Below are 23,849 nucleotides of genomic sequence, written 5' to 3'. Positions count from 1 at the left end.
TTCCCTTATTCCCAGTCTGATGCCACTCGTCTCCTTTGCTCTCCTGCTGCTGCTTTGAAAGTCACAGGGCATCGCCTGTCTCCTCCAACTTCTGTTACATGCCCCCACGTTTGGGGGATGAGCAGAGCAGTGTCACCTGCAGGACAGAGGGAGCCAGTGCTGGGGGAGCTCTGGGGGACTCTGTGCAATGCAGAGGCACCGGTGTAGTGCAGCAGTTGTCACCCATCTTGAGATACAGGGGCCGCATGGTGCACACCATACCTATGCGGTGTGGGAGGGGCCTTTGCGATACAGCAGGGTATTCAATCTTTGTAGGTTAGTCTAAGCTGTGTAGATTGAACCATTAAGTAAACAGATGTTCACTTTTGATTCTAGAAATGCATCCAGAAGCTGGGGGGTGGGGGGAAAGGGGGCGCCTAGAGCACCCCTCCCTGCTCCACAGGAGCAGACAGCTTGGGCTAAGGCTAGCCCACCCACCCTCTGAGGCGGGGTTTGCAAGGAAGGTGCAAAGCATCTTGGGATGCTGGGGGACTGTGAGTTAACTTGAATTTGGAGGGGATCTGGGACAGAACTTCAATAAACCAATTTAACCTAAACCGGTTAAGTCTGATACTACTTCCATCCAGGTTTATCATAAAGCGGTTTGGGCCATTTTGAAAGCAGTTGACATGTAATGTACTGAACTTCAGCTGTGTTACAGATTTGAACAGGTTTCTGGTTGCTTATACTAGTTTATGTAATTTCTGTCCCTAGCCAAGGGGCCTGTCGGAGTTCAGCGTGCAGCTCCTGCAATACATGCCCAGGGTATGTCAGTCTGCATGGCGTGTGGTGCAAGGAGGTGGGGACTGTTGTGCTGAGTTTCTTGCAACTTGGACAGTCCTGAATTACATAAAATGAAACCTCCTGCACTGGCAAGGCAGGTGGACTAGATGCTCTAACAGGTCATTTCCATGTCTAACTCCTGGAAATCTCTGAACATGATATGCAGTTAACACTTTCAGGTTAAATTTCTTTCCTGCAATGTAAAATGATAAAAATCATATCCAAGGCGGTTATTTCTGTGGGAAGGAGAAAGAACAATGAGTCTGTGTGGCACCCTGGGTAGCTCATCCCTTCCCTTCTTATGCCTTCAGACATAAATAACAGGTAAGCCACTCTTACCATGGGATATGTTTGCCTAGTGACTGACGACACCTCCGATTCTGACTTTTTTATAACGTTTCCAATCAGCGCACTGAAAACAGGCACACAAAAAGACGGAGATTCTATTTCTACAAAAACAACTAATAAGAATGAGGACAATCAGCTTTACTTTTATAGTTTACTCCCTTTTAACAAGTGCTTAGCAGAGAACACCCCCCTCTCCCAACCCCAGCCCCGCCTACGCGGGCGCTGACGAGCTTCCCCAGTTGCACAACACCAGCGGCGCGGAGCGTCCCGGGAAACACAAGGTCGCGCGCAGGCCCCCGCCCCTGGCCCCGCCCGCCAGGTCGAGAGCAGCCAATCGCCGCGCTCGGCGGGGCCGCCTCAGCGCCTGCCCTGAGCCAGTTGCTGACAGGAAGCGGCGGCAGGTGGGTTGTTACGATGCTGTTGGTGCTGTCGGAGGAGCACAAGGAGCACCTGGGCTTCCTGCCCCGCCTGGACAGCGCAGGTGCGAGGACGACGGCCGGGGGGGCTGCGGGAGGCGGCGGCGGCGGCGGTGGCGGCCGGGCCGGCGACTGAGCGCGCTGTGCCGTGTCGTTGCAGTGGCGGGAGAGCTGGGCCGGCTGGCGCTGGAGTTCCTGCGGAAAGGCGCTAACGCCAAGGTCTACGAAGGAGCAGCGAGTAAGATGCGGAGCAGCGAGGACCCGCGGCTCGTGAGGAGGAGGTGGCTCGCGCCTCCCGCGGGCGAGTGTATCCCGGCCCGGGGCATTGTAGCCGCCGCCGCAGCCATGACGAGCGGCTTGGTGGTGCGGCCCCCTGCCAGTCCCGGCCTCTGCGGCTCGCTGGTTAAAGAGACCCTGCTCCCCTCCTTCTGTTGCAGACGTAGGGAGGGGAGGGTGTCTGTGCAGTGAGGGGAAGACTTAATGGGGCTGTCTCTAAAGGAAAACCGGGTAACAAACTCCTTGAGAAACAAAATCCCCTAGTCTGTGAGCTGCGGCAGCACTCGGCATTGCCAGTGATAACTACGTGGAGATAGGTGGGCTTGAGTTTTGCCTGGGTGTCCCTTTCATGCAGGCTTCCCTCTCCAAATGGCACTAATAGTGGTCACTTTGCTGTCAGCCCAGTTACCATCCCTTTAGTAATAAGTGTACAGGTTGGGGTTCTGTCAAGGTACATAGTCTACCTCAAATCACCCAGAGTATTAAGACTCTCCTGCTGTTTTATTTAATTTTTTAATATTTTATTTCATATTTAACTATTTTTTTTAGTTTGGGCATATCAGTGACAAAGTGCTAATCTGTGTCCTCTTTTCAGGAAAACTCAATGTTACAAGTGATGTTGTTCAACATGGAGTCGAAGGACTAACCTATCTTCTCACTGAGAGCTCTAAACTCATGGTAAGGATACATTCAGGGTAGTACGTGAAGGGGGTGTGGCTTTGAGAGTAGAAATTGGCCGGGGGTGGGGAATGGAAAGCTTCTATGTTAATTCTGCAAATGCGTTGGCATGGGTTCAAGTCAACAAACCACTTTGGTGTTGGGGAGGTAGAACAGAGAGGGTATAAATACAACTTAGTCTGCTTCTCTTAACATCTGCATTTCAGTGATTTTGAAATAAAACTTTACAGCATGGGTGCTTACAGATGTGGAAAAAACAAAATGGTGCTTTACTTTCAGATTGGCACAACCCTATGCCGAGTATAGCGCATGCCCAGAAGAGAAATTGCCTCAGTTTGACTAATTAAACTAGTTAACTAATTGAATCGGCTATTGGATAAAAATGCCAAAAGGCCCCGCTGAAGTGCACAAGCTATACAAAGGCTGGTGAGCTGGGTCAAACTGATGTGAATCCTCTTCCAGCAAAGCACTGTTTTGGTTCTGCCCCGCACTCACTCAACACATCTGTCAGCAGCCCATGTTGACAGTACAAAGCAAATGGATGCAACAGTTTAAGATGGGGGCGGGGGGACAATGTAGTATGCTTCAAGAATAAACTGTCCAGTTGAAAGTAAAAGGAAAGTTACGTTTTTTGAGAGAGAGCACTTGGACGTTGGTTTCAAGAGAGCCTGGAGTAGTGTAAACTGACGTTTTACTGGATTATGTTCAGTAAATGTGGTATTCTTAAGGCATTTCTTATATCTGTCCCAGGCAACGTGTGGTTTGGGTTGCTTAGCTTGTGAAATTCTAACCAGATATTGTCAGAAGGTAGCATGGATATTGGCAGATATGAAAAGAATAAATGGAAATTGTATGGTAAATAAACCGTTTTCCCATTGGAAAGATTGCTCACTACTGCTGTCCAGGGATATCTGAATATTGCAAATGCCTGAAAGTAAAACAAACAAACAAAACGGTCACATAATAATTAACCGCAGGTAGGCTGGCCTTTTAGTTGAACAGAACTTGCTGTGGAGCTCCAGTGCAAAACGACAGCAGTTTCCTTCAAGCACACGACCCCTTCCAAAATTGTAGAAAATGAGAACTGCATCGTGATTAAAAAATAATAGATGATCTAGGACGATCCTACTGAACTGGGATGATCCAAGTGAGAAGAACTTTTTGAGTTAGAGTTACGTCAGTTCAGAAATTACATCCAAAACAAATGAACGTATCAATGTATTAGAATTGCATCAAATGATTATAATTTTTCTGATGTTAATGATGCTACACAATTTGTAATAATGCATTATTAATTGCTTTAATACCTAAAAATTAAGAAAATGACGAATATCATATTGAAGAGCAAGTAAAGCAGTACCCAGGTCATTCTTTTTTTGGCTCTAAACCATTACTTTCCAGATTTCTGAAATAGACTTCCAAGACTCTGTGCATGTTCTGGGATTCTCAGAGGACTTGAACAAGTTATTGCTTCAGCTTTACCTTGACCATAGAAAGGAGATCAGAAGCATTCTTGGTGAACTGACACCAGAACTACCCAGTTATCATAGCCTTGAATGGAGATTAGATGTGCAGGTAATATAACTTATGTTTAATTAGATCTTTGTTGCATAAATTGATAGCACAGGCTGCTATGAAAGAGATAAGGTAAATTGCAAAGCTATTTCAGTGTTTGTTTTAATGCAGTTTGAATTCACTGCAGTTTAAATTTGTATACTAAATCAAGGGATAACTTTGTTTGGACTACTTAATTGTTTTTTAAATCTTTGGCATAAAATGAAATTATTTAATTGAAGCAGTAAATACATTGAAGCATTTAATAGCAGCGATTTTTTTTTTTTTTAATAATGAAACTAGACATGCATGTGTATGTTCAAAACTCAGTTTTGTTTTTGAATAATATTGCAGAAATCTTGTGAATTCTTAATGTGATACGTTTCCCTTGCTTTATGTGGCTTCTGTATATGCAAATTCACTCTTATGCAATGACCCTTTTTTTTTACACCCAGAATTTGTTATAAGCCAGGTAAGTCTGTTGGGGGAGGGTCGTGGCACAGCCCAGTGGCTCCAAGCAGGTGGCATCGGCTGCTTCTGGGGCTTTAGCAGGGAGCAAAGCGGAGGGAACGTCAGTGGGTGCGGGTTGGGGGGCAGTGTGGCTCTTCCTGCTACACGCACCCTGCGAGGGCTGGTGGGCTGTGCTGGGCTCTTCACAGCGGGGCATGTGTCCCTGGATCTGTGTGGGGGATGAGAGCGGGCTATCCCTGCGGGCTGGGGCCAGCAGTGGCACAGGGCTCTTCCTGGTGTTCTGGGCGGGCGGCAGCCTGCTCTCGTCCTGCATGCAGATCTGGGGGGCACATGCCCCCTGGGAAGAGCCTGGCACAGTCCCCCAACCCACAGCCCTCCTGGGTTGCATGTACCAGCAAGAGCTGCGCACCCCGTACCCACTGACAGTTCCCTCCACTTTGCTCCCTGCTGCAGTCCTGGATGCAGCTCCACTCCTCCCTGCCCCCCACATCCCTTCCCTAACCCCAGCCTCACTCCCTTCTTTTGTTGCTGCTTTGAGAATGTATCCCTATTTGTTACGTTATAAACTGGGTTCCCTTTATGCAAATTTGAGTTATGCACAGTTTTCTGAGAATGCATAATGTATCTCATAAAGCGAGGGAAAACCTGTACTGGAGTTCCTAATGTGTTTTGTTCTTTGTAACACTTACTGCTTCCGTTACTCCCATACAGCTTGCCAGTAGAAGTCTGAGACAACAGATTAAACCAGCTGTAACTGTAAAGCTGCACCTTAATCAGAATGGTGATCAGACTACCAAAGTGTTACAAACTGACCCTGCTACACTTCTCCATCTGATTCAGCAACTGGAACAAGCCTTGGGAGAAATGAAGACTAACCATTGTAGGCGAATAGTACGCAACATGAAATAGCATTTAATTGTGACTGTTACCTCACTAATACATGAAATGAGAGTTTTAAAAAAAAGTCAATATTCACAGACACAGTTTGAAGAAAATAAGCATCTGGATCAGATGAAAACCTTTCCTGTGCCAGAAACTTAGGCTAGCATTTATAGGCTGAACATCCTTTGGCATCCTTTGGTGCTAACTGTACAAAGCTACTTATTGTAAGATCAAATAACTATCTTATGCTTGAACTGCATAGTTGGAAATCCTACATACTGCTTACATAGAAGCTTTTTTGCACTCAAAATTAGTTAACTTACTTGAAGAGCTTTTTTTAATATCATGTAGGACTGTTTCAGTGTAATTCAAAGTTGCAGATTCATGAATACTTACCAAACAATGTTTTGATTGTTTTCCTTCCTTGTTAAAATAAAAAATACACAAGCTAATTTGGCATGATATTTACCAGATTCTTATTTGTATGATCACTGAAAATAACTTTAAAATGCTCTCCTCTTCCAGACTGAAAGCCAAATTAATATTAAATAGGAAATTTAGCTTCCACAGATTTCAGGAGTAGAAGCAGGATAAAGCAGGAGTTTATTAACATCTTACTGTTTAACAGTGTAAGGATGTTAATAATATAATACGGTATCGCAACCCTGACTTTTAAAAAGGGACTTACCTACCACAGGGAGGCAGTCAGTAATAACTTTCTTATGGAATTAGTTGGTGTGCAAAACTCAGTTGCTGGGCATAAATTAATAACACAGGTTATTTTAGCAATAGCAAAAATATAATTTTGAACTTAGCCATGACGACAGCTTTCAAAGAAAGCTGTTAAGAAAATACAATACGAAAGTGCAACTCTTGCTTTGTTTTTTTTTTCAGTTCTGCTGATTTAAACCATTCTGTAGCTTACATTTCATATTTAGAAGTCGGATATAGCAGCATTTATTTTCTCTGTTTCTTCTGCTGCTGTGGAAAGATGGATTTATAATAGAAACATTGACTTAATTATTGCAGCATAAATGGTATTACTCTAAAGAAGTCAGTGTCTAATAGTGATGATAAATGCAGAAGTCCATTCACACTGAAATACAACATTTTATAACTTTTGTAACTGGGGTGTTAAATATTTATTTTCATTGTGTTGTTACTAATGGGAGTGCATTATATATCCCAGAAACGTTCAAAGAGAGGCTCAAAGTTTTGTGCTCTTGTCATGTTGTCTTCTCCTTTTTCCACAATGATATGATAAAGACTGCTTCTGTCATATAGAAGAATTTTTCTGTTTTCAAATCCAGTTATTTTTGTAGTTTGAACTTACACTGTTTTCAAAGGTATGTTGAGCCATAATAGTTCTTGCTATTTAAAAAAAAAAAAGCCTAGTTGAAGATGTTTCAATGCTACCTGTTTTACTTTTAATATTAGTATTCTGGCAGGAGTAGAATAGCCAACAGTCATGGTTCCCTCAGAGTTGTTCCTTCATACAGAACTACTTAAATTTGCTGCCATCTGTGACAGTAGTTTCTACTATATTGTATATTTTGTTACCCATTTTTAATAAGGCCAGCCAGCTGGTTATAGAAGATTTTACTATATCACATCTACAAAGTCCAAATTAGGTTTTGTCAAGTTCAGATGAGAGCGTTTATTTGATTGCCCATAATCCATTCAGTTTGGTCAGTTGTAATTCGTCTGTTGTTGCTATAATTTGATGTGGGGAAAAAACAGCTGATTGGGTACAGATCTTTTTGTGGTCAGGCACTAGATTTTGAATGGATTTGAAGTACAATGTACCTCCAAGAGGGTTAAGCTGGCTTTGCATTAGTGAAGGTGAAATAACATATTCCCTTGAACCATGTTCACTCTGGTTTAGATGTAGTGGTGAATTATAAGGTGTTGGATGCAAAGAGCAACGCCGTTTCTTCCTTCTAACGTCACACCTCTCATATACACGATCCCTAAGAGGGCCTATTATATTGTAGGTCCCTTGAAATGCTTGTGTGCCCATCTCTGCTCGAAGATCCAATCCCGCGCTGCCTTTGCCCAGGCAACTGGTCTTACGAGCCTAGGACTCTCGTGTAGACCATGGAGGGCTCCTTGATGACCTTCTGGGTATCCCCAAAGCTCTCCTGCCATGACTTCAGATGGTTCTTCAGTGGAGGGGGTCCCCTCAGAGGATGCCTCCAGAGTTGTCACGTGTCTTGGTGGATATGGGGCTCCAACCTCCCCTACACCCCGGCCATATGCCAAACTATGAGACAAGCCTCAGGATCTTCTGTGAATGGCCCCTTTTGATGTCTTCCTTGGTTCCCACATATCTGCCTCCGTAAACCGGCACCTTGGGCTCTAGCCAGAGCCAGAGGGTCTGGTGATGCTCTGCCTTCAGTATTATCCCTCTCTGCCCTGTGCGTTCCACGATGGACGCTGTTGGTTGTTACCGTGTTCTCACATGGACTTCCATCTCCGAACGGGGTCTTTAATTCCCCAAGCCTGGTATAGTGTGGTAGGCTACCCTGCGCTAGACAGGGAACAGAATAGATCTAACTAAAAAAGAAAAGCTTGAACAGAATGCTTACCACTGGAGAAGCCCCCTGCCACAGGAACAACCCAATGTGAAAAGAAAAAGAATAATGACAAGAAATGCAAGAAGAAAGAGACAAAGAAAAAGCAAAGAAAAGAGGGGCAACTGCGGAGAGAGTCCTGTGCTCCCTTTACCCCTAATGCCCCTAGACTGATGCGTTCTCAGGGTTGGGGCCCACGCCTTCACCCCGGCTGGGGTCTCTCTTATCCCCTCCGGGATCCACCTCTTCCCTAAAGTCGTGGCACTTGCTGCCTCTGGCCAGAGCTTCCTCACTGGCTCTTCTCGCTGCCACTGCCAGCCTTCCTGCTGGCTCGTCTGATTTCCCCTGCTGGATTTCCTCAGGACAGGGATCCCCTGCAGTACCTGCAGCCATCACCACTGCTGGCTTAACTGCTGACCCCTTTGATCTTCACCAGTCTTCCCTGGCGTGCAGATCTTCCACAGCTCCCGCTGGTGCTACCTCTGCTGGCTTCGCTGCTGGCCCCTTTGATCTCCGCCGGTCTTCCCTGACATGGAGATCTTCCGCAGCTCCTGCTGCCGCTGCTGGCCGCAACAGCCAGACGCCCTCCGCTCAGCGGTTCCCTGCTGCTCCTCCAACACTTGGCGTCCACACCCCCCCCAGGCTCACGGGGCCGGTTTTTATCTTCACCAGGTGACGTCTCTTCGTGACATCACCCACCTCCAGCTGGAGATAGGCGGAGCTGATAAACCACTTGAGCGGTTTTCCCTGGCACGCCTCCTTGCTTCTCTGGACCCCTGCAACAGGTAGGGTTTTCCCTTCTTTTACTTTCAACTGTGGTCTACCTCTGGATGAGGCTTCCCCCTTGGTCAACCCTGCGTCTCTGGGACAACTTGTGACTTGCTATTTGCTACTGTAGAGAATAAATGTGTAAGGAAAAAGACTTGCTAAATTTTAGCTGGTTGGGAAGAAAAATATTCAAATTGTTTTGTTTCTGTATGGGTGTATTGTGTTGCACTTCCTTGATCTAGGGATAGTATAAAGTAGGAAAATACACTGAAGCTTTACTACTTGGTATCTCCATCTTGCTTCTTGTTGTAGTAGTTGTTGGTCTTGCTGTTTTTAGAGGACAAGCAAAAATAGTTTATGCTAATTGCAACTTCTTCCTCTTCTCCCTACTGAAGTCTCCTGACTCAGGCCCTGATCTAAAGCCTACTGAAGTGATTAGGAGTCTTTCCAAAGAACTCTGGATCAGGCCTCAGTTGGCTGATTTCATTTGCCTTGATCCCATCATGGACTGCAGATAGCTCTTACTCTTTCTGTCATCTACACTTGCTAGCACCACAGCTGAAAGACTTGGGGGTCATGATTGACTGCAAGATGAACATTAGCCACCAGCACAATGTTGCAGTGGGCAAAGCAAACAATTCTCTGGCTTGCATCCATAAATGCTTCTCAAGTAAATCTCAAGATGTCATCCTTCTGCTGTACTTGGCCTTGGTGAGGCCGCAGCTGGAGTACTGCACCGAATTCTGGGCTCCACAATTCAAGAAGGATGTGAAGAAGCTTGAGAGAGTCCAGAGGAGAGCCACATACATAATCAGAAGGCAAGATCATAGGCCTTATGAAAAGAGGCTGAGAGCCATGGAACTCTTTATCCTGGAAAAGCACAGGCTCAGGGGGACCTGGTGGCTGCTTTATATGTATTTAATGGGTATACATCAGGATCTGGGGGAATGCCTGTTCACCAGAGTGCCCCAAGGAAAAACAAGGACCAAATGGTCATAGACTCCTCCAAGACCAGTGTGAGGGGGCCAGGACCCCGCGGGGCCCGGCCCGAGAGAAGGGCCCCGGAGTTCCGCCCCGTTTCCGGGTCCGGACCCGGAAGCCCGGCGGGGAACTTAATGTTTCCCGGAACCTGAACCGCGCCGGCGCGGGACCGGCGCAGGAAGACAAAAGGGAAACGCTTACCCGCAGAGGAAGACGGAGGCTCCAGTCGGAGCCTACTCCAGGAGCCGCGGAGCCGGGACCTGCAGAGCCGGGCGTGAAGGAGCTAGGAGCGGCGGAGCCACGTGCGGCGAGGCCGGGAGCCACGAGGCGGGAGTCGGCGGCAGCGGAGCTGGGAGCCGCGGATCTGGAGACGGTGAGTCAGGGAGCGGCAGAGCCGGGAGCCCCGCAGCGGGGGCCGGCGGCGGCGCAGCCGGTAGAGGCGGAGCCGGGAGCCCCGCAGCGGGGGCTGGCGGCGGAGCCGGGAGCTGCCGGCGGAGGCGGAGCCGGGAGCCGCGCGGCGGGAGACAGCGGCGGCGTCCTGGAGGGCGGTGAAGCCCCACACGGCCCCAGAGGGACCCGCGACACAGGGAACTGCGGAACCAGCGACTGCAGGAATCCGCAACGACCCGAAGGTAACACAGGCCCCGGCGGCCGCCGGGCTGAGGGCAACCGGGAAGGGGGCCACCGACGGGGGAACCCTTCTACAGCGACTTCGGGACACGTGGTCGCGGAAGACGACCCGCGGGCGGGGAAGGCCGGCCGTGTAAAACCCGCCCGGTGGGAGACTTAAGTATGGGGGTTGGGATAACCCCAGACTATAGGAGCCAGCGGCACCAGGGGGACTAGGTGCCGCGGGGACACCGGTGAGGGTCCGGCCGGGGGAGGGACCCCCCCTCTCCCGCCGGACTGGGACTCTAACAAGGGAGCCCCTCACGGAGGCTCAACCCGGAGGACCGGGCGAGGGTGTAGGGGAGGAGGAGCCCTCAGGACCCCTGGACCTTGGAGGTACTGTACCCCACGTGGACCGCCAGCTTCCTGGCAAGGGTGAACCCCCATATTTTCCATCAAGTCGTGGCAGGCGAGAGCGGCGAAGCGGGACGGTCCAACGCGTACCCCTCCTCTCCAGGGGACATCCGGGGATCGGGGTCCCACGGTACGTGGCACACCCCCACCCCCTTACAACCAGTTTAGGCTCGACATAAGGAAATATTTCTTTACTGTCTAAACCCCCAAGACTTGGAATAGACTCCCTCCAGAAGTGGTGCAGGCACCTACTCTGGACTCATTCAAGAAGCATTTGGATGCTTATCTTGCTGGGATCCTTTGACCCTGGTGCAGCTGACTTCCTTGCCCTGGGACAGGGGGCTGGACTTGATGATCTTCGAGGTCCCTTCTAGACATAACATCTATGAAGACTATCTTAAAAAGAAAACTGGTCACAGGCTGAGAGAACTGAGTGACTGACACCAAGATTACTTCAGATGTGGCAAAAGAACATGCACAGAGCAATGCACGGGGCTAGCTTACAAGTAGGCAACGTGATGGGGAGAAGTTTCTTCAGTTCTAATAAATGCAGACTAAACGTTAAATAGGTAGCTTTAGCTCACACCAGGCTTGAAGTTTTTGTTTTTTGGGGGAGGGGGGAGGTTCATCCCTGTTTCTCTACCACATTTGTGGCAGCTGTATTACATTATGCATAAACTGCACCAACAGAAGACTGTGATAGTATGAAGGCAGTTTAAAATTATATGTGAAACATGTTGGCTAGTGAATGTGCAGCACTAATTATTCTGATTTATTCAGTCCCATTTTATTGAATTAGTGTTTCAGTTCTGAAGTGCAGATGTAACACAAAGGACAGAACAAGCTCTCAGTGCTAGTACCCCCTGAGCTTTTGGTTAAGTTCAGATTAGATAGGAAATGTTTACAACTTGAATGTAAATCTTACCCAGTACTAGAGCACATATAATGAGGAACTAGTTATAAAATAAACAAGTACAACATTTTCTTTATAACTTTGCTTTGAAGAATTGACCCCTGAATGTATGGAGAGCAAGAGGGCCTTTTCCACTTCTTGCAAATTACCTTTGTTTTTTACCAATGTCCCTCATTCAAATTCAGCTAATGTTTTAAATAGCCAGTCTTTTTTTTCAATTCAGCTTCAGCTTTCTGCTTCTAGCAACACAGAGCTAATTCTGAGCTCACTTCCATAGCTTAAATAACAGTGAACAGGAAGAGATCTTGATTTTGTAACATGAATAAAGCCTGACTGCTGCCCAAAAAAGGAAAATAAGCTTTAATAGATCTGGGTTGCCTCATTCACTCAAATACTCCCATTCTAGGCAACAAGACATGAGTGAATAAGGGAGTAAGATTTGGCTCTAAAAATCAGCATGTGTTTATGTTGATGTCATACTTTAAGGGCAGCATTGCATAATATCTTTCTCTTTGGGTAGTAGTATTGGTTTCAGTGGGACTTTTTTTGTGTTTTAGTGCTATTGAGCATGAATAGGAGTAATGGAAGTTTGGTTATACTAAATAGACTGTGACCATTCATAGAATCCAGCGAGTCTTGGGCCCTAATCCATTAGTGCAGCTTTGTGCTTCTCCACCTGTGCAAAGCTTCAGTAAGGTCAGCTTAGTAACCCATGGAAGGATCACAACACAGCAAAGCAAGAGAGTATCAAGTCCCTGTGCAAACTCTTGCATCGCCCTTACAGACTGCTAAGATGGGGGACTGATTGGTGGGAAAGAGCAATGGTCAAACTGTCCCTGGCTGCCAGGGTAGGCCCCAAGACCATTGGCAGCCACTGCAACTTAAAGCAGCTGAAAGACCTCTTGTTTTCTGGGCACTAGGTTTGCATGTAGCCAATTGGGAGTAGACAGTGGCTTTAAGCTTCCTTTGTATTCTTCCTCTCTGTCTTCCACTTGTATGTCTTTGTTTTTAAATATAAAAATATTTTGGAAAGCACAATATGGTTTTAGAGCTATTGCTATAGAGAAATCTGTGTCGTGTGTAATTAATGAAGTCAGCTTTGCTTTATGTAAACACAAAAAAGCTTCTGAGCCTAAAATAACTATCTTTTTTTTTTTTTTTTTTTAGAAAACTTGTTGAGACTGAAAGAATGCAAACTTGGTTTATATATTATCACTGAATTTAATTATAACTCACAGATAATGGAAGCCTTTAGTAAGAACACTGGTATAAACTTTACAATGAAGTATTGATGCTTAAGGCCTTTCATTCAAGAATCTTGAAATAGTTTACAAGCATTAATGAAGTAAATGGAGAGCATCCTGTGAGCAATTTAAGGTCTTGCCACTCTTACGCTCAAAAGCTGTATTGCTATACCATCTACAAACATAGACGGAAAAATTTCCACGGTTTATCAATCTGATGCATCTAAATTTCACCATAAGAGATGCTTATGTTCCAAAAGTCAGTATAAATGGCTTCTTTACCAAACAAATCTGTTTCTTATCTCTATTTCAAGATACTGCAACTAGCTTTTCCTGGGTGGACCCATATACCTACCTTGTCCCCTTGGGGAGGTGGAGGGAAGGTTGTGCAGGTGCAGAGGTCCAACTTCAAAGAACAGCTAGCAAGATAAAGGACTTGATATTTAAAGCAGGAGTAGATTTATTTTTTTTTAAATAAGACACTGAGCAGGGTTTGACTCCAGCCATCTGCTTCCCACTTGTTTATATTGTTGTGTTTCTTTTAACCACTTCAACAGCAGAGGGCAGAAAACTTTCATTTTCTGCATCTACCAATTACAAGCAGTTTTAACTATAAAACTATATTCAGTGTTTTGTGCTCTAAAGCATGGCAGAATCCAGAGACTTGACTGGATATTAGCCTTAAGTATAAGGGTGACTTTGAAATGTTTTTGAGGGGGACATAGTTGACCCATATTTTGGCTTACGTTTCTCTTGGTTTCCACAGCTCATACTTGTATTTTAAAATACTAATAATTCTTATAATTGTTTAGTGCTTCAGAGTGCACTGTAATAGTTTTGTCCTTCCTTATTAATCCCCCTAAAGATTTGCTACTCAATCTCAAAGTGAGGAAATCTGTATTCTGTCCCTGAATATACTATGATCAGATTGTCCACTGAAGTCTAACTAGAATCCTGTCTAAAAAGATGAAGCCTTTTTTAACTTTAAATGCTAAAAAAAACATAATTTTAAATCAAAATTGGATACTGCTTGTGTGAAACAAACATCCATCAACTGTATAAAAATAAGGGTGTGAAACTAGATTGTATTATTTTAGTTTCAAATTGTGCAGAAAAGCTCCAAGTCTCACTTCTCGTAATCTTTCAAGACTTGAAATAGGTGGCATACAATAAAGAAAAATCTGTTGAGAGAGTCTGGTAAGTAGTCTACCTGCCAAACTGACCTTTAGTTTATTTGGCTAAAATGTAAAAAAGGAAAAGCAAGCCTTCCTTCCCACCCAGTTAGCTACTGGGTCTGGAGTGTTGTACTGGCCCAGCTCTGTGGAGGCTTCCTTACATTGCTGTTTCAAGTTAAATGAAGGTGGTGAAGTATTGAACCTTCGTGCTTTGGCTGGCTGAAGATTGATTTAGCAAATAAGCCCTGAACTGGTGTAATTTTAAATTTCTACTTATACGTGAACTACATCGGGGAAATGTAGTATGCATTATTGTGAGAGCATATTTTAGTTGGTAGTTTGAAATGTGTTCAGGTTTCAAATGTTACTAGTTGTCCAACATGAGATGGGTTAGTGGGAAAACTCCTGTTAAATGAAAAATTAATACAGTTCATTCCATAGTTCTGCAAGGACTTTTTTGAGAGTTTGAAGTAAAGGGTTTAGTTTATCATCCTGATGTAAGAATGTGATATGAGTTACAATTTATGGTAGAGAATATATCGCTCCAGATGCTATTTCACTCAGTTTATCAAAATGCTGTTCCTATCACCTGCCCACAACAGAAATAATACTAACAATACATGCACCCAGTTTTACCTAGGTGATAATACCATTCAGGCTGAGATATAAACCACTCTGATCAAGCCTGTTGCAGAACATAAGGTTTTCCCACTATTTACTTGCTATCACCACTTTCTTTTTCTCTCCTCTGTCCCACCTACTTACTAATATATAGAAATGTTGCAGATACAAAAGCTTGCAGAAAGATATTTTGTTGCGATTTCTTAGTTGGTCTAGTAAAAGGTATCATCTCTGAACCAAGAGTTGTAGATTTTTTGCATTTCTTTTTCTCTCGGACCATCATAGATTGTGGAGTCGGAAGGGACCAGGATAATCATGTCTGGCACCCCTATCCCATGCAAGAAAGAGGACTGAGGTCAGATGACCCCAGCCAGGTACCTATCTAGCCTCCTCTTGAAGACCTCCAAGTTAGGTGATAGTACTACCTTTCTTGGCAGCCTGTTTCAGATTCTGACCACCCTTAGGAAGAAATTTTTCACAGTAATGTCTAACCTGAATCTACTCTCCACTAGTTTGTACCCATTATTCCTAGTTACTCCTAGGGGTGTCCTGGTAAATAGCGCATCTCCAATTCTCTGTTGTCCTTCCTTGATAAACTTATAGGCTACAACGTCTCTTGCAAAGGCTGAAGAGATACAGATCCCTCAACCTCCACTCATAGGGTCTTGCACAGAGGCCACTAATCATAAAAGTGGCCCTCCTCTGGATCCTCTCCAGATCCTCTGCATCCCTCTTGAAGTGTGGCACCCAAAACTGGACACGATACTCCAACTGCAGCCTGACCAATGCCACATAGAGGGGGAGCATCACCTCCCTTGATCTGTTGGTCATGCATCTGCTAATGCATGATAAAGTGCAATTTAACTTTGTTGATGGCTTTGTTATACTGCCGGCTCATGTTCATCTTGGAGTTGACTACAACTCCAAGATCCCTCTCAGCAGCTGAGCTGCTGAGGAGGTCATCCCCCAACCTGTAGGTGTGCTGTGGATTCTTCCTCCCTAGGTGGAGTACCTTGTATTTATCTTTGTTGAATTGGATCCTATTTTATTCTGCCCATTGATCCAACCTGTCCAGATCAGCCTGTATCCACTCCCTGCCCTCCTGTGTGTTAACTTTGCCCCATAACTTGATGGCATCTGTGAACTTGGACAGGGTGCTCTCCACACCCCCATCAAAATTGCTGATGAAGATATTAAATAACACTGTGGGACACCACTGCCCACCTCTTTCCAGGCTAAGAATGACTCATCCATCACCACTCTCTGGGTGTGGTCCCTAAGCCAGTTGGCCACCCACCTGACTATATAAGCATCCACTCCACAGTCTGCTAGCTTCCATATGAGAATAGGCTGTGGAATGGTATCAAAGGTCTTCTTAAAGTCTAGGTAGATGACATCTGCCTCGGCTCCTGTGTCAAGGCAGTGTGTGAACTGGTTGTAAAAGGCTATAAGGTTTGTCAGGCAGGATGTACCTGTGAGAAACCCATGCTGGTTTCCTTTCAGCATCATTTCCCCCTGCTAGGCCTTCATAAATGTGCTTTTTAATGATTTTTTTCCAGAGTTTTTCCAAGGATAGAAGTAAGACTGACTGACCTAAAGTTACCTGGTTCATCCCTTCTCCCCTTCTTAAAAATGGGCACCACATTAGCCCTTTTCCAGTCCTCAGGGACCTGGCTGGAACACCATGAGTGCTCAAATAGCTGTGCCAATGGCTCAGCACCCATGAATGGAGGTCATCTGAGCCTGCTGACTTGTACCCATCCAGCCCCTCCAAGTGCTTCTTAATTAAGTCAGTACTAACCATCGGTGGTCTAGTGCCTCCCAGACATCTACCTATGTTCAAGTTGGGAGAATTGTCTTGGCCAGTACATAGGAATACTGAAGCAAAGAACAAATTGAAGAGCTCCGCCTGTTTCCCTGTGTCAGACACCAGCTGTCCTGATTTGTCCTGCAGGGGCCCTGTGTTACTCTGTGTCTTCCTTTTGCTCGCTGTGTCTCTGTAGAAGGACTTCTTATTGTCCTTGATTGTCATAGGCAGCCTAAGCTCCAGTCCTGCCTTGGTCTGCCTAATTGATTCCCTGCAATAGTGTGCCAGGGAGGTATATTCCTCCTTGGTGGCTGCCCCCTGCTTCCACTGCCTATAAATATTTCTTTGCCCCTAGTCTTTTCTGGAGTTCTCTGTTCAGCCAAAGGGGCTTTTTTGTCCCCTTGGCCCCTTTCCTGCATAATGGAATAGTCTCCTTTTGTGCCCCAAGGATCACTCCCTTGAAAAACCGCCATCCCTCCTGGACTCCCATATGTTCAATGTTCTTGAGTTCAGCCACCTCACTAACTAGCCTTCTGAGTTTATTAAAATTGGCCCTTCTGAAGTCTTAACGCTTTAGCCTCACTGGTTCTTTTTCCCACCCTTTACTGGACTGGTGAATTCAACCAAATGATGGTCACTATCTCCCAGGTTACTGTGTACATGCATGTTACCTACAAGATCACCCCCTGTTGCTAAAACCAGGTGTAGCAAGGCATTATCCCCTCCCCTGGTTGGACTGGACACCTCCTGGGGTAGGTGGAGGTACTACATGCAGTTTAAGAACCTATGTGGCTACCAAATACATCTCTAGAAATGTTGCACTTTGTGGCAATTTTATCAACAATTTTTGTTAAACAGAATGAAAGTCACTTGACATAATCTACAGACTTCTATAATATGAATGTGTGAAAGATTCAGAGCATTCAGAACAGATGGTGAACACATTATAGATATAAAAGTCAGGAAACATCTGCAAAAAGCTAATGTTACTTCACAAACCTATGGCAAACAATGGTAGCTTTAATACTGAAAAATGCATATATGGTTTATATAAATAAAAAAGGAAGTCAGGAAACTTAAAAATCTATGAAAGCACAAAACACAGGAGTCAACTAAATTAACCCAAAGCACTACTTTATTCCAACCCATAAATCATGTGTTCTGATTAACTTGTTTGTATTATCATCCTTCATACTTGGCCTGTAAATACAAGGAGGAGATTTTTATATTATTACTGTTCTACATTTTCCATATATCGTGTTCTCTTGATAGGCTTACCATAGTTAGGAAAATAGAAATACAGGAATTTCCCTTCTTTGTCAATCACTTTTACAGGCCAGTATCAGAAAAGAAGTCAGGAAATCCCTCAGTGGTCAATTACTGATTTTAGGCAAAGTTTTGTTCTACCTCCAAAAATTAGCAAATGATTTGTGCACTGAAGCAAGAAATTGATGTCTCTTATAGAGTAACATAATTTTATTGTCTTGCATCATAATTTATCTGTTTTACATGCGACTGAAGTTGAGGTGGTGTGAAATCCTGCAATGCTGAAAGTTCCACTCCTCCAGAAGTTATCATAGCTGAATTAGTTGATTCAGTTTAACTTGCTGAGTAACTTGGCTTAAGGGCCTTTTCTTTTTAATCTGACCTGTCTAAATTCCAAATTCCATATGTTCAAACTCCAAGAAGACCGATTTCAGATGTTCACCTGGGTAATAGACATGTTATGTTCTGTGTGTGGTTTTTCCAATGAGATCTTGAAAATTGAGTACCTTTCTGCTCTAACAGGACCCATTTCTTCCAGTGACCTTTCCCAAAATAGCTTCATCCTACATGCTTAAATATTCCATGTGCTGATGAGATTATCATCTTTGGATCCATGGGTGGCAGGGGTTGGAGGTATTTTGATATTCTGTTGTACTGTGTGCAATCATAGTGTATGCCAGGGAGAGTAATAAACAGGGAACAGACTGCTCTATATCAGTGGTCCCAGGAACCCCTTGTTAGTCTTAAGGCACCCTCAGAAATGCCAGGTCTTAGTTTCCATTCTTTTTTTTTTTTTTTTAAACTACGGAGAAATAATAGAGTAATTCTTCTATTGCAGAGAACTCGGCCCACAACAGGTCAGCATATTACTGGCACTATTCATTTCTATGCAAAAACTCTGGGTTTACCTTGTGTATCATGTTGGCATACCAAATGGTACTAACATTGCATGGCGATCCACAGCACCCTTAAAAGAATTTCAAGGTACCCTAGGATACCATGGCACTTTGGGTGAGAATCACTGCTCTAGATATACTGGGTTCAGTGCTCTCCCTCTAAATCAGGGCTGTCCAACTGGTGGTCTGCAGGCTGTATGAAACCCCCAAGGGTTAGCATTTTACCCACTAGCTGCTGTCTGGCTTCCCACCCTTGCCATTGTTCCTGCCATGGCAGCCAGATTCTTTGGGCTCCCCTCCCTCTGGTTGTCTTTGTGTCCTTGCTCATAGGAGAGGGGTGGTACAAGAGAGGGCTGGGGTTCCCGATCTGCATGTACAGCAGGAGTGCCAGGGTGCCCATGTTGCACATGCACTGAGAAGGGATTGCACTGTTTGCACTGTGAGCAATGAAGGAAGGAGCTGGCATGCCTATACTGCATTGGGATGGTGCATGGCTGGCTGGAGGGAGAGTAAGGTGTTGCATGTGCAGTGGGGAAAGCTGGGCTGCCTATGAAATAGAGTTGGGGGGATGGTATACACACCTGGTGGGGTGGCGGTGGGGACAGACTACCTACACTGTACATGCGGCGGATGGGTGCACTGGCCTGGGCTACTTGCACAGTGGTTTGAGACGGAATCCTGGGCTAGTTAGACCACTGGTCTGACCCAATATGGCAGTACTTATGTCCCCATGAGTGACTGCCTTTTGTCTTATTCATACACTTTTTGTAAAGAAAAAGTAATCTAGAGCATTAATTCTGTTATAACCCACAGATTCTAGAACCCAAACCTGCAAACTCTCTATTGCTCAAGGAAAGGTTAGCAAGATCAATCCCCAGTATAAGCTCTGCAGATGATTCTGGGGAAAGTAGTACATGCTCTCTTAAAACTACGAATAAGTTACATATTTAGATTTGAGAATACTCTAGTTTTTTTGGTACACAAAATACATATCATTTCAAAAAAAGCTACCAGTTAAGGTAGCTATTTATGCCCCTTTGTATAATGTATTCCAAATAAGACTAACTGGCTGATTTTGTAGAGCCTGACCCTTAATCTGATGCCACTTCTCAGTCTGGATATAACAACAATTTTTTGAATGCTGCATCCAGCTTGTTTTAATATTCTAGGTGTTGGTGGTGAAAAATCTAAAACTAAAGGTGCCCCCTCTCCTCCTTTTATTTGGGGTTTGTCTATGCTAGAAGAGCCTACTCCGAGAAGTAGCATGTGCTGACACTTTTCCTGCCAGCACGTTATACTACCTCTTGCTTTATCACCTAACTGTCAGCATAGCTGCATCCACATCAGGAGTCGGGGATCTCCTAAACCTCCCACCAGCATAGCAGACTAGGAGCACTAGAGCAGTGTTTCTCAACCCATGGGTTGTGACCCAAAAGTGGGTTGCAAGAATATATGGAAGGGTAGCAAACAAACTTTTAAAAATGGATTCTCCTTTAAAGGAGAAAAACATGGGAAACCATGGCTTTTCCCTTGCAGGCTGGCAGAGTTCTACATTTTTAAAGTTTGTTTGCAACCCTTTCATATATTCTTGTGACCCACAGGTTGAGAGAAGCTGCTATTCAGTGTGTGATATCCTCCCTCTCCTTCCCCAGTAATTTATTAAAGTGTGATTTACTCAATAGCACGTTAGGAAGAAACATTAGTCACTTGATAATTTATGCGGTAGCTTTAAACCGGAAGACTGCAAAGCCCCTGTATGGTAAATATAGCCTGGAATATATGGATTCTATTCCAAAATAAGTTATTTTTATAAGGAGTTACTCCAGAATAATTGTGAGTGAATTTCCTCAGACAGACAACAGGGATTGTTTTACATGACTGGTAAGGCGCATTAGGGTGGGCAATAGCAGACTACAAGGACCCGCCTTGTATTGTGAAACAAACCAAAGGCTGAATGTCTTTTATTACCTGAGAAATACTCTAATAGGTTAATAATGTACCTCTTAAAAGCTATAGAAACAAACTTGAGCCTTAACCAGTTTGTTTTACAAAAGCTGCCAAAGACATTGGCCTACATATTTACTGGGAAGTGAGTTTTTTAGAAAAACAAATCAAGTTTAAAACTTTTAATCAGTGTGTCATACAATTAGGGACTGTCTCAAGTACCAATTTAAAATGCTTTCTTGGTATGACTGGCTACACAAGACCTATTAAAATATAAAACAACATGCAATTTGAGTTAAAAATGAAATGAAGTGACTTTAACCCTCCCCCTCAGACATGATAGCAGGTAAACATTTTCCAGTTAAGGTTGTGGGTCCCTTAAATATATAGCACATACTAATGGATATGGCATAAGTGCACACAGGAGGATGAAGTTTTCTTTGACCCTTTGTTCATAATTTAACAGTTACTTAATTACCCAGGATACAAGAGGCCTTTCAAAGAAATCCTGAACACTTTCTTCTACAGATTACACTTGGATCTTCACTTATGAAGGCATTCCAACAAAGATCCTCTTTATTTACATAAAACATAACCATAAAGTATTGGTGGACTTAGTAAAAAAACACATACAAAAAGGTGGAATGACTTTCCTCTAAAGCAGGGGTGTCAAACTTGCATTTGAAAGTATCCCTAGTACCTGGATCACTCACTGGAATTTGGATGTTTCTCTTGACCACCTGCAATGACTGGTATACTTAATCATTGTTATGCAGATCCTTCACAAGAGTGAGCAATTTAGTTACTGCACCATTAACATCTGTTTATACTGCATAATATTATAGAAAGTAATGGTATTTTCTTAGTGCTGCAGTTGCCTTCAGAAAACTCACTGACATGCAGTGCAGAAGGATTTATGATCTTGTAGTCAGAACACAGAGATAAGAATGAAAAGCATCCTGGCTTTTATTCATTACTCTGCTTCTAAATTGCCAAATCCAGTGCTCGGCTCCCTGAAGTCAATTACCTTCTATTGACTTCAGTGCCCACTGAATCGGCTCCTCTGAGAGCCTGTTTCTGTGCTGCAGATTACTTCTCTGTAAAATAGGGATAAAAAAAAATGCTATGGACCTTGATTCAATGTAAGTTTCTAAATTACTTGGATCAGTGACTGAAGCTGCTATAGATCACAGAATGAAACTACAAGGCATGATTATTCAGTGAAAAGGAGAGAAAAATATTATTAAATAATTTGCTGAACAAGGAAGAATTACTTACGCTATTGTTTCAGATTTTAGCATAGACTCTGATTATACTCACTTGTGCAGTGGTATCTTATTCTGCAAATGGTCTACAGATCTAACTGAAACAAGGTGTTATGCCACGGGGAAGTCGAAATCAGTATCCAGCTTTACTGACATTTAGTCTAAAAAAAATGCAGCTTGTGAACAGGTGTGCTTGCCCTGAGAAGAGAACGTAATGAACCTGTGTGAACACAGCACCATCAAGATAAATAAAGAAATGCATATAAAAAATCTTCTATTACTTGAGATTTTTAAGCAAGGATATTTCAGGGGAAAAAAACATGTTGGCTGTCTTGAGTGACTTTAGAACGTGCTACAACTAGCACAGCTGTCTGAGCTATTGAAAATACAAGTCACCCAGTAAGGAAGCAGTGGAAGAGATGGGGGGGGGGGGGCGGGGGGGAATTCCCAGTGAAGGGAAGCATAAAAAAACTCTTTTAGGAGTACTGAGTTTCCTGGTCAAAAATCTAACAGATGTGGCATGGAGGAATACAAGGGATATGACATCTGCCAAGCTAGTGGAAATACAAGCAGGAAATGTAAGGAAGGAAACTGCTGAAGCACACAGTGGGGGAGTTGGCCTGCACAAGGTAGTGATGCCCATCTCTAGGGGTGTGTCTAAAGATGCTATTTGAAATAGAAGTGTTTGGATTGCTAATTTGAAGATTTACTTTATTACTGTTATATGTAAAACTAGTTCAGGGGCAGGGTTGAATGGGACTTGCACAAAGACTATTAAGAAGAGTTATCTAAGTTGAAGCAGCCAAAGGTAGTGCGTAGCAGCCCAACGTACATGCAAAGGCATGTGGAATATGCATGGCATATTCAGGAAAATAGCTTGTTAGTGAGAGCTAGCACAGATTTTGATGAATGAGGGAAAGGTATGCTACATTCAGCAGAGCCTGGAAACCACTTGGACTCAAAGGAAAGCTGAATAGTCTGATGGAAATGTGTAACAAAATCCATCACAAGAATGAGTGGTGTGCCTGGGTAATGAACGATACAGAAAAAACAGCTATGTCTACACCTGTACAGATTGAAAGCAGAGGAGAGAAAGGGATATGATATGGAAAACATAATATCCAGAGTCACAGGTGAACTGTGTTTTCCTTTTTACATGCAGATTTTGCCCACTTTGGGGCCTTTTTGACAACTTTTATACGACAAATAAAAAATTGGTTGCGAGTACCCCAAAAGTCTTCCACGGGAAAAGGAGCGTCTGCCATGGCCGATAGGAGTGGAAGTGTATGTGAATGACCTGTCTGCAGAACAGGTTCCCCCGGCTCGGAGCCGCAGAGACCGCACAGCGGCTGCACGGATTGACCGGGGCGTGAGCGCCGGGGTCGGGGCTCTCCCGGGCGCGGGGAGCCTGCGCTCGCCGCCCGCCCCCGCCTCCAGCGAGGGGCTACAGCAGCGACGTGTAACGGCGGAGCCCTGGCCGGGACAAGCCTGGAGCTCCGGTTACAAGGATGCACCGCCCCGCTCCCGAGGCCGGGGCTGCCAGAGCCCCCTCCCCGGCAAGGACATGGCGCTTCCCCCTCTCGCTACCAAATATGGTCACAGCGGGGTGGTCGGGCCCGGCTCCGGCCGAGGCCTCGCTCCGCCACCGGCCCGTGCGCCCCTGCCCCTGCCCCTATGGTGGCGGGGCCTGGGTGGGCCAGGGGCGCCGGCGGGCACGCCAGGCCGGCGCTCGGGGCAGGCGGGGGCGGGCCCTGGGCACCAGCTCCTGAATAATGCAGCGACGCCACGCCCCGGCCCGCCCCCGCGGGGCTCAGAGTTTTCCGCAAACTTTGTGCGGGACAGTCCCGGCGGCGGCGGCGGCCCGAGAGCGCAGCCAGCCCCACGGCCCGGCCCCGCCGCTGCCGGCTCGGGATAGGCGAAGCCCCG

At 45.0% G+C, this 23,849-nt stretch overlaps 1 protein-coding gene across 2 annotated transcripts; it reads left to right on the top strand.

Moving 5' to 3' along the window:
- Positions 1-1,495: 1,495 nt before the first annotated feature.
- COMMD2 (COMM domain containing 2) lies at positions 1,496-5,911 on the top strand. Of its 2 annotated transcripts, XM_090053406.1 has the most exons (5): positions 1,496-1,651; positions 1,747-1,824; positions 2,458-2,540; positions 3,942-4,115; positions 5,277-5,911. In XM_090053406.1, the coding sequence occupies exons 1-5, from the start codon at positions 1,585-1,587 to the stop codon at positions 5,472-5,474; spliced, it is 600 nt and encodes a 199-aa protein (XP_089909532.1). In that variant the 5' UTR covers positions 1,496-1,584; the 3' UTR covers positions 5,475-5,911. The 2 variants fall into 2 exon arrangements, with proteins under 2 accessions (XP_089909532.1, XP_089909533.1); XM_090053407.1 differs by lacking the exon at positions 1,747-1,824 and having other exon boundaries at positions 1,531-1,651.
- The last annotated feature ends 17,938 nt before the right edge of the window (positions 5,912-23,849 follow it).

The sequence above is a fragment of the Crocodylus siamensis genome, chromosome 6 (genome assembly GCF_052110815.1).
Source record: "Crocodylus siamensis isolate JL-2025a chromosome 6, ASM5211081v1, whole genome shotgun sequence".
NCBI classification, from domain to species: Eukaryota; Metazoa; Chordata; order Crocodylia; family Crocodylidae; genus Crocodylus; species Crocodylus siamensis.
The sequence above is the reverse complement of the archived record's forward strand: the minus strand, read 5'-3'. Positions and strand labels throughout refer to the sequence as shown.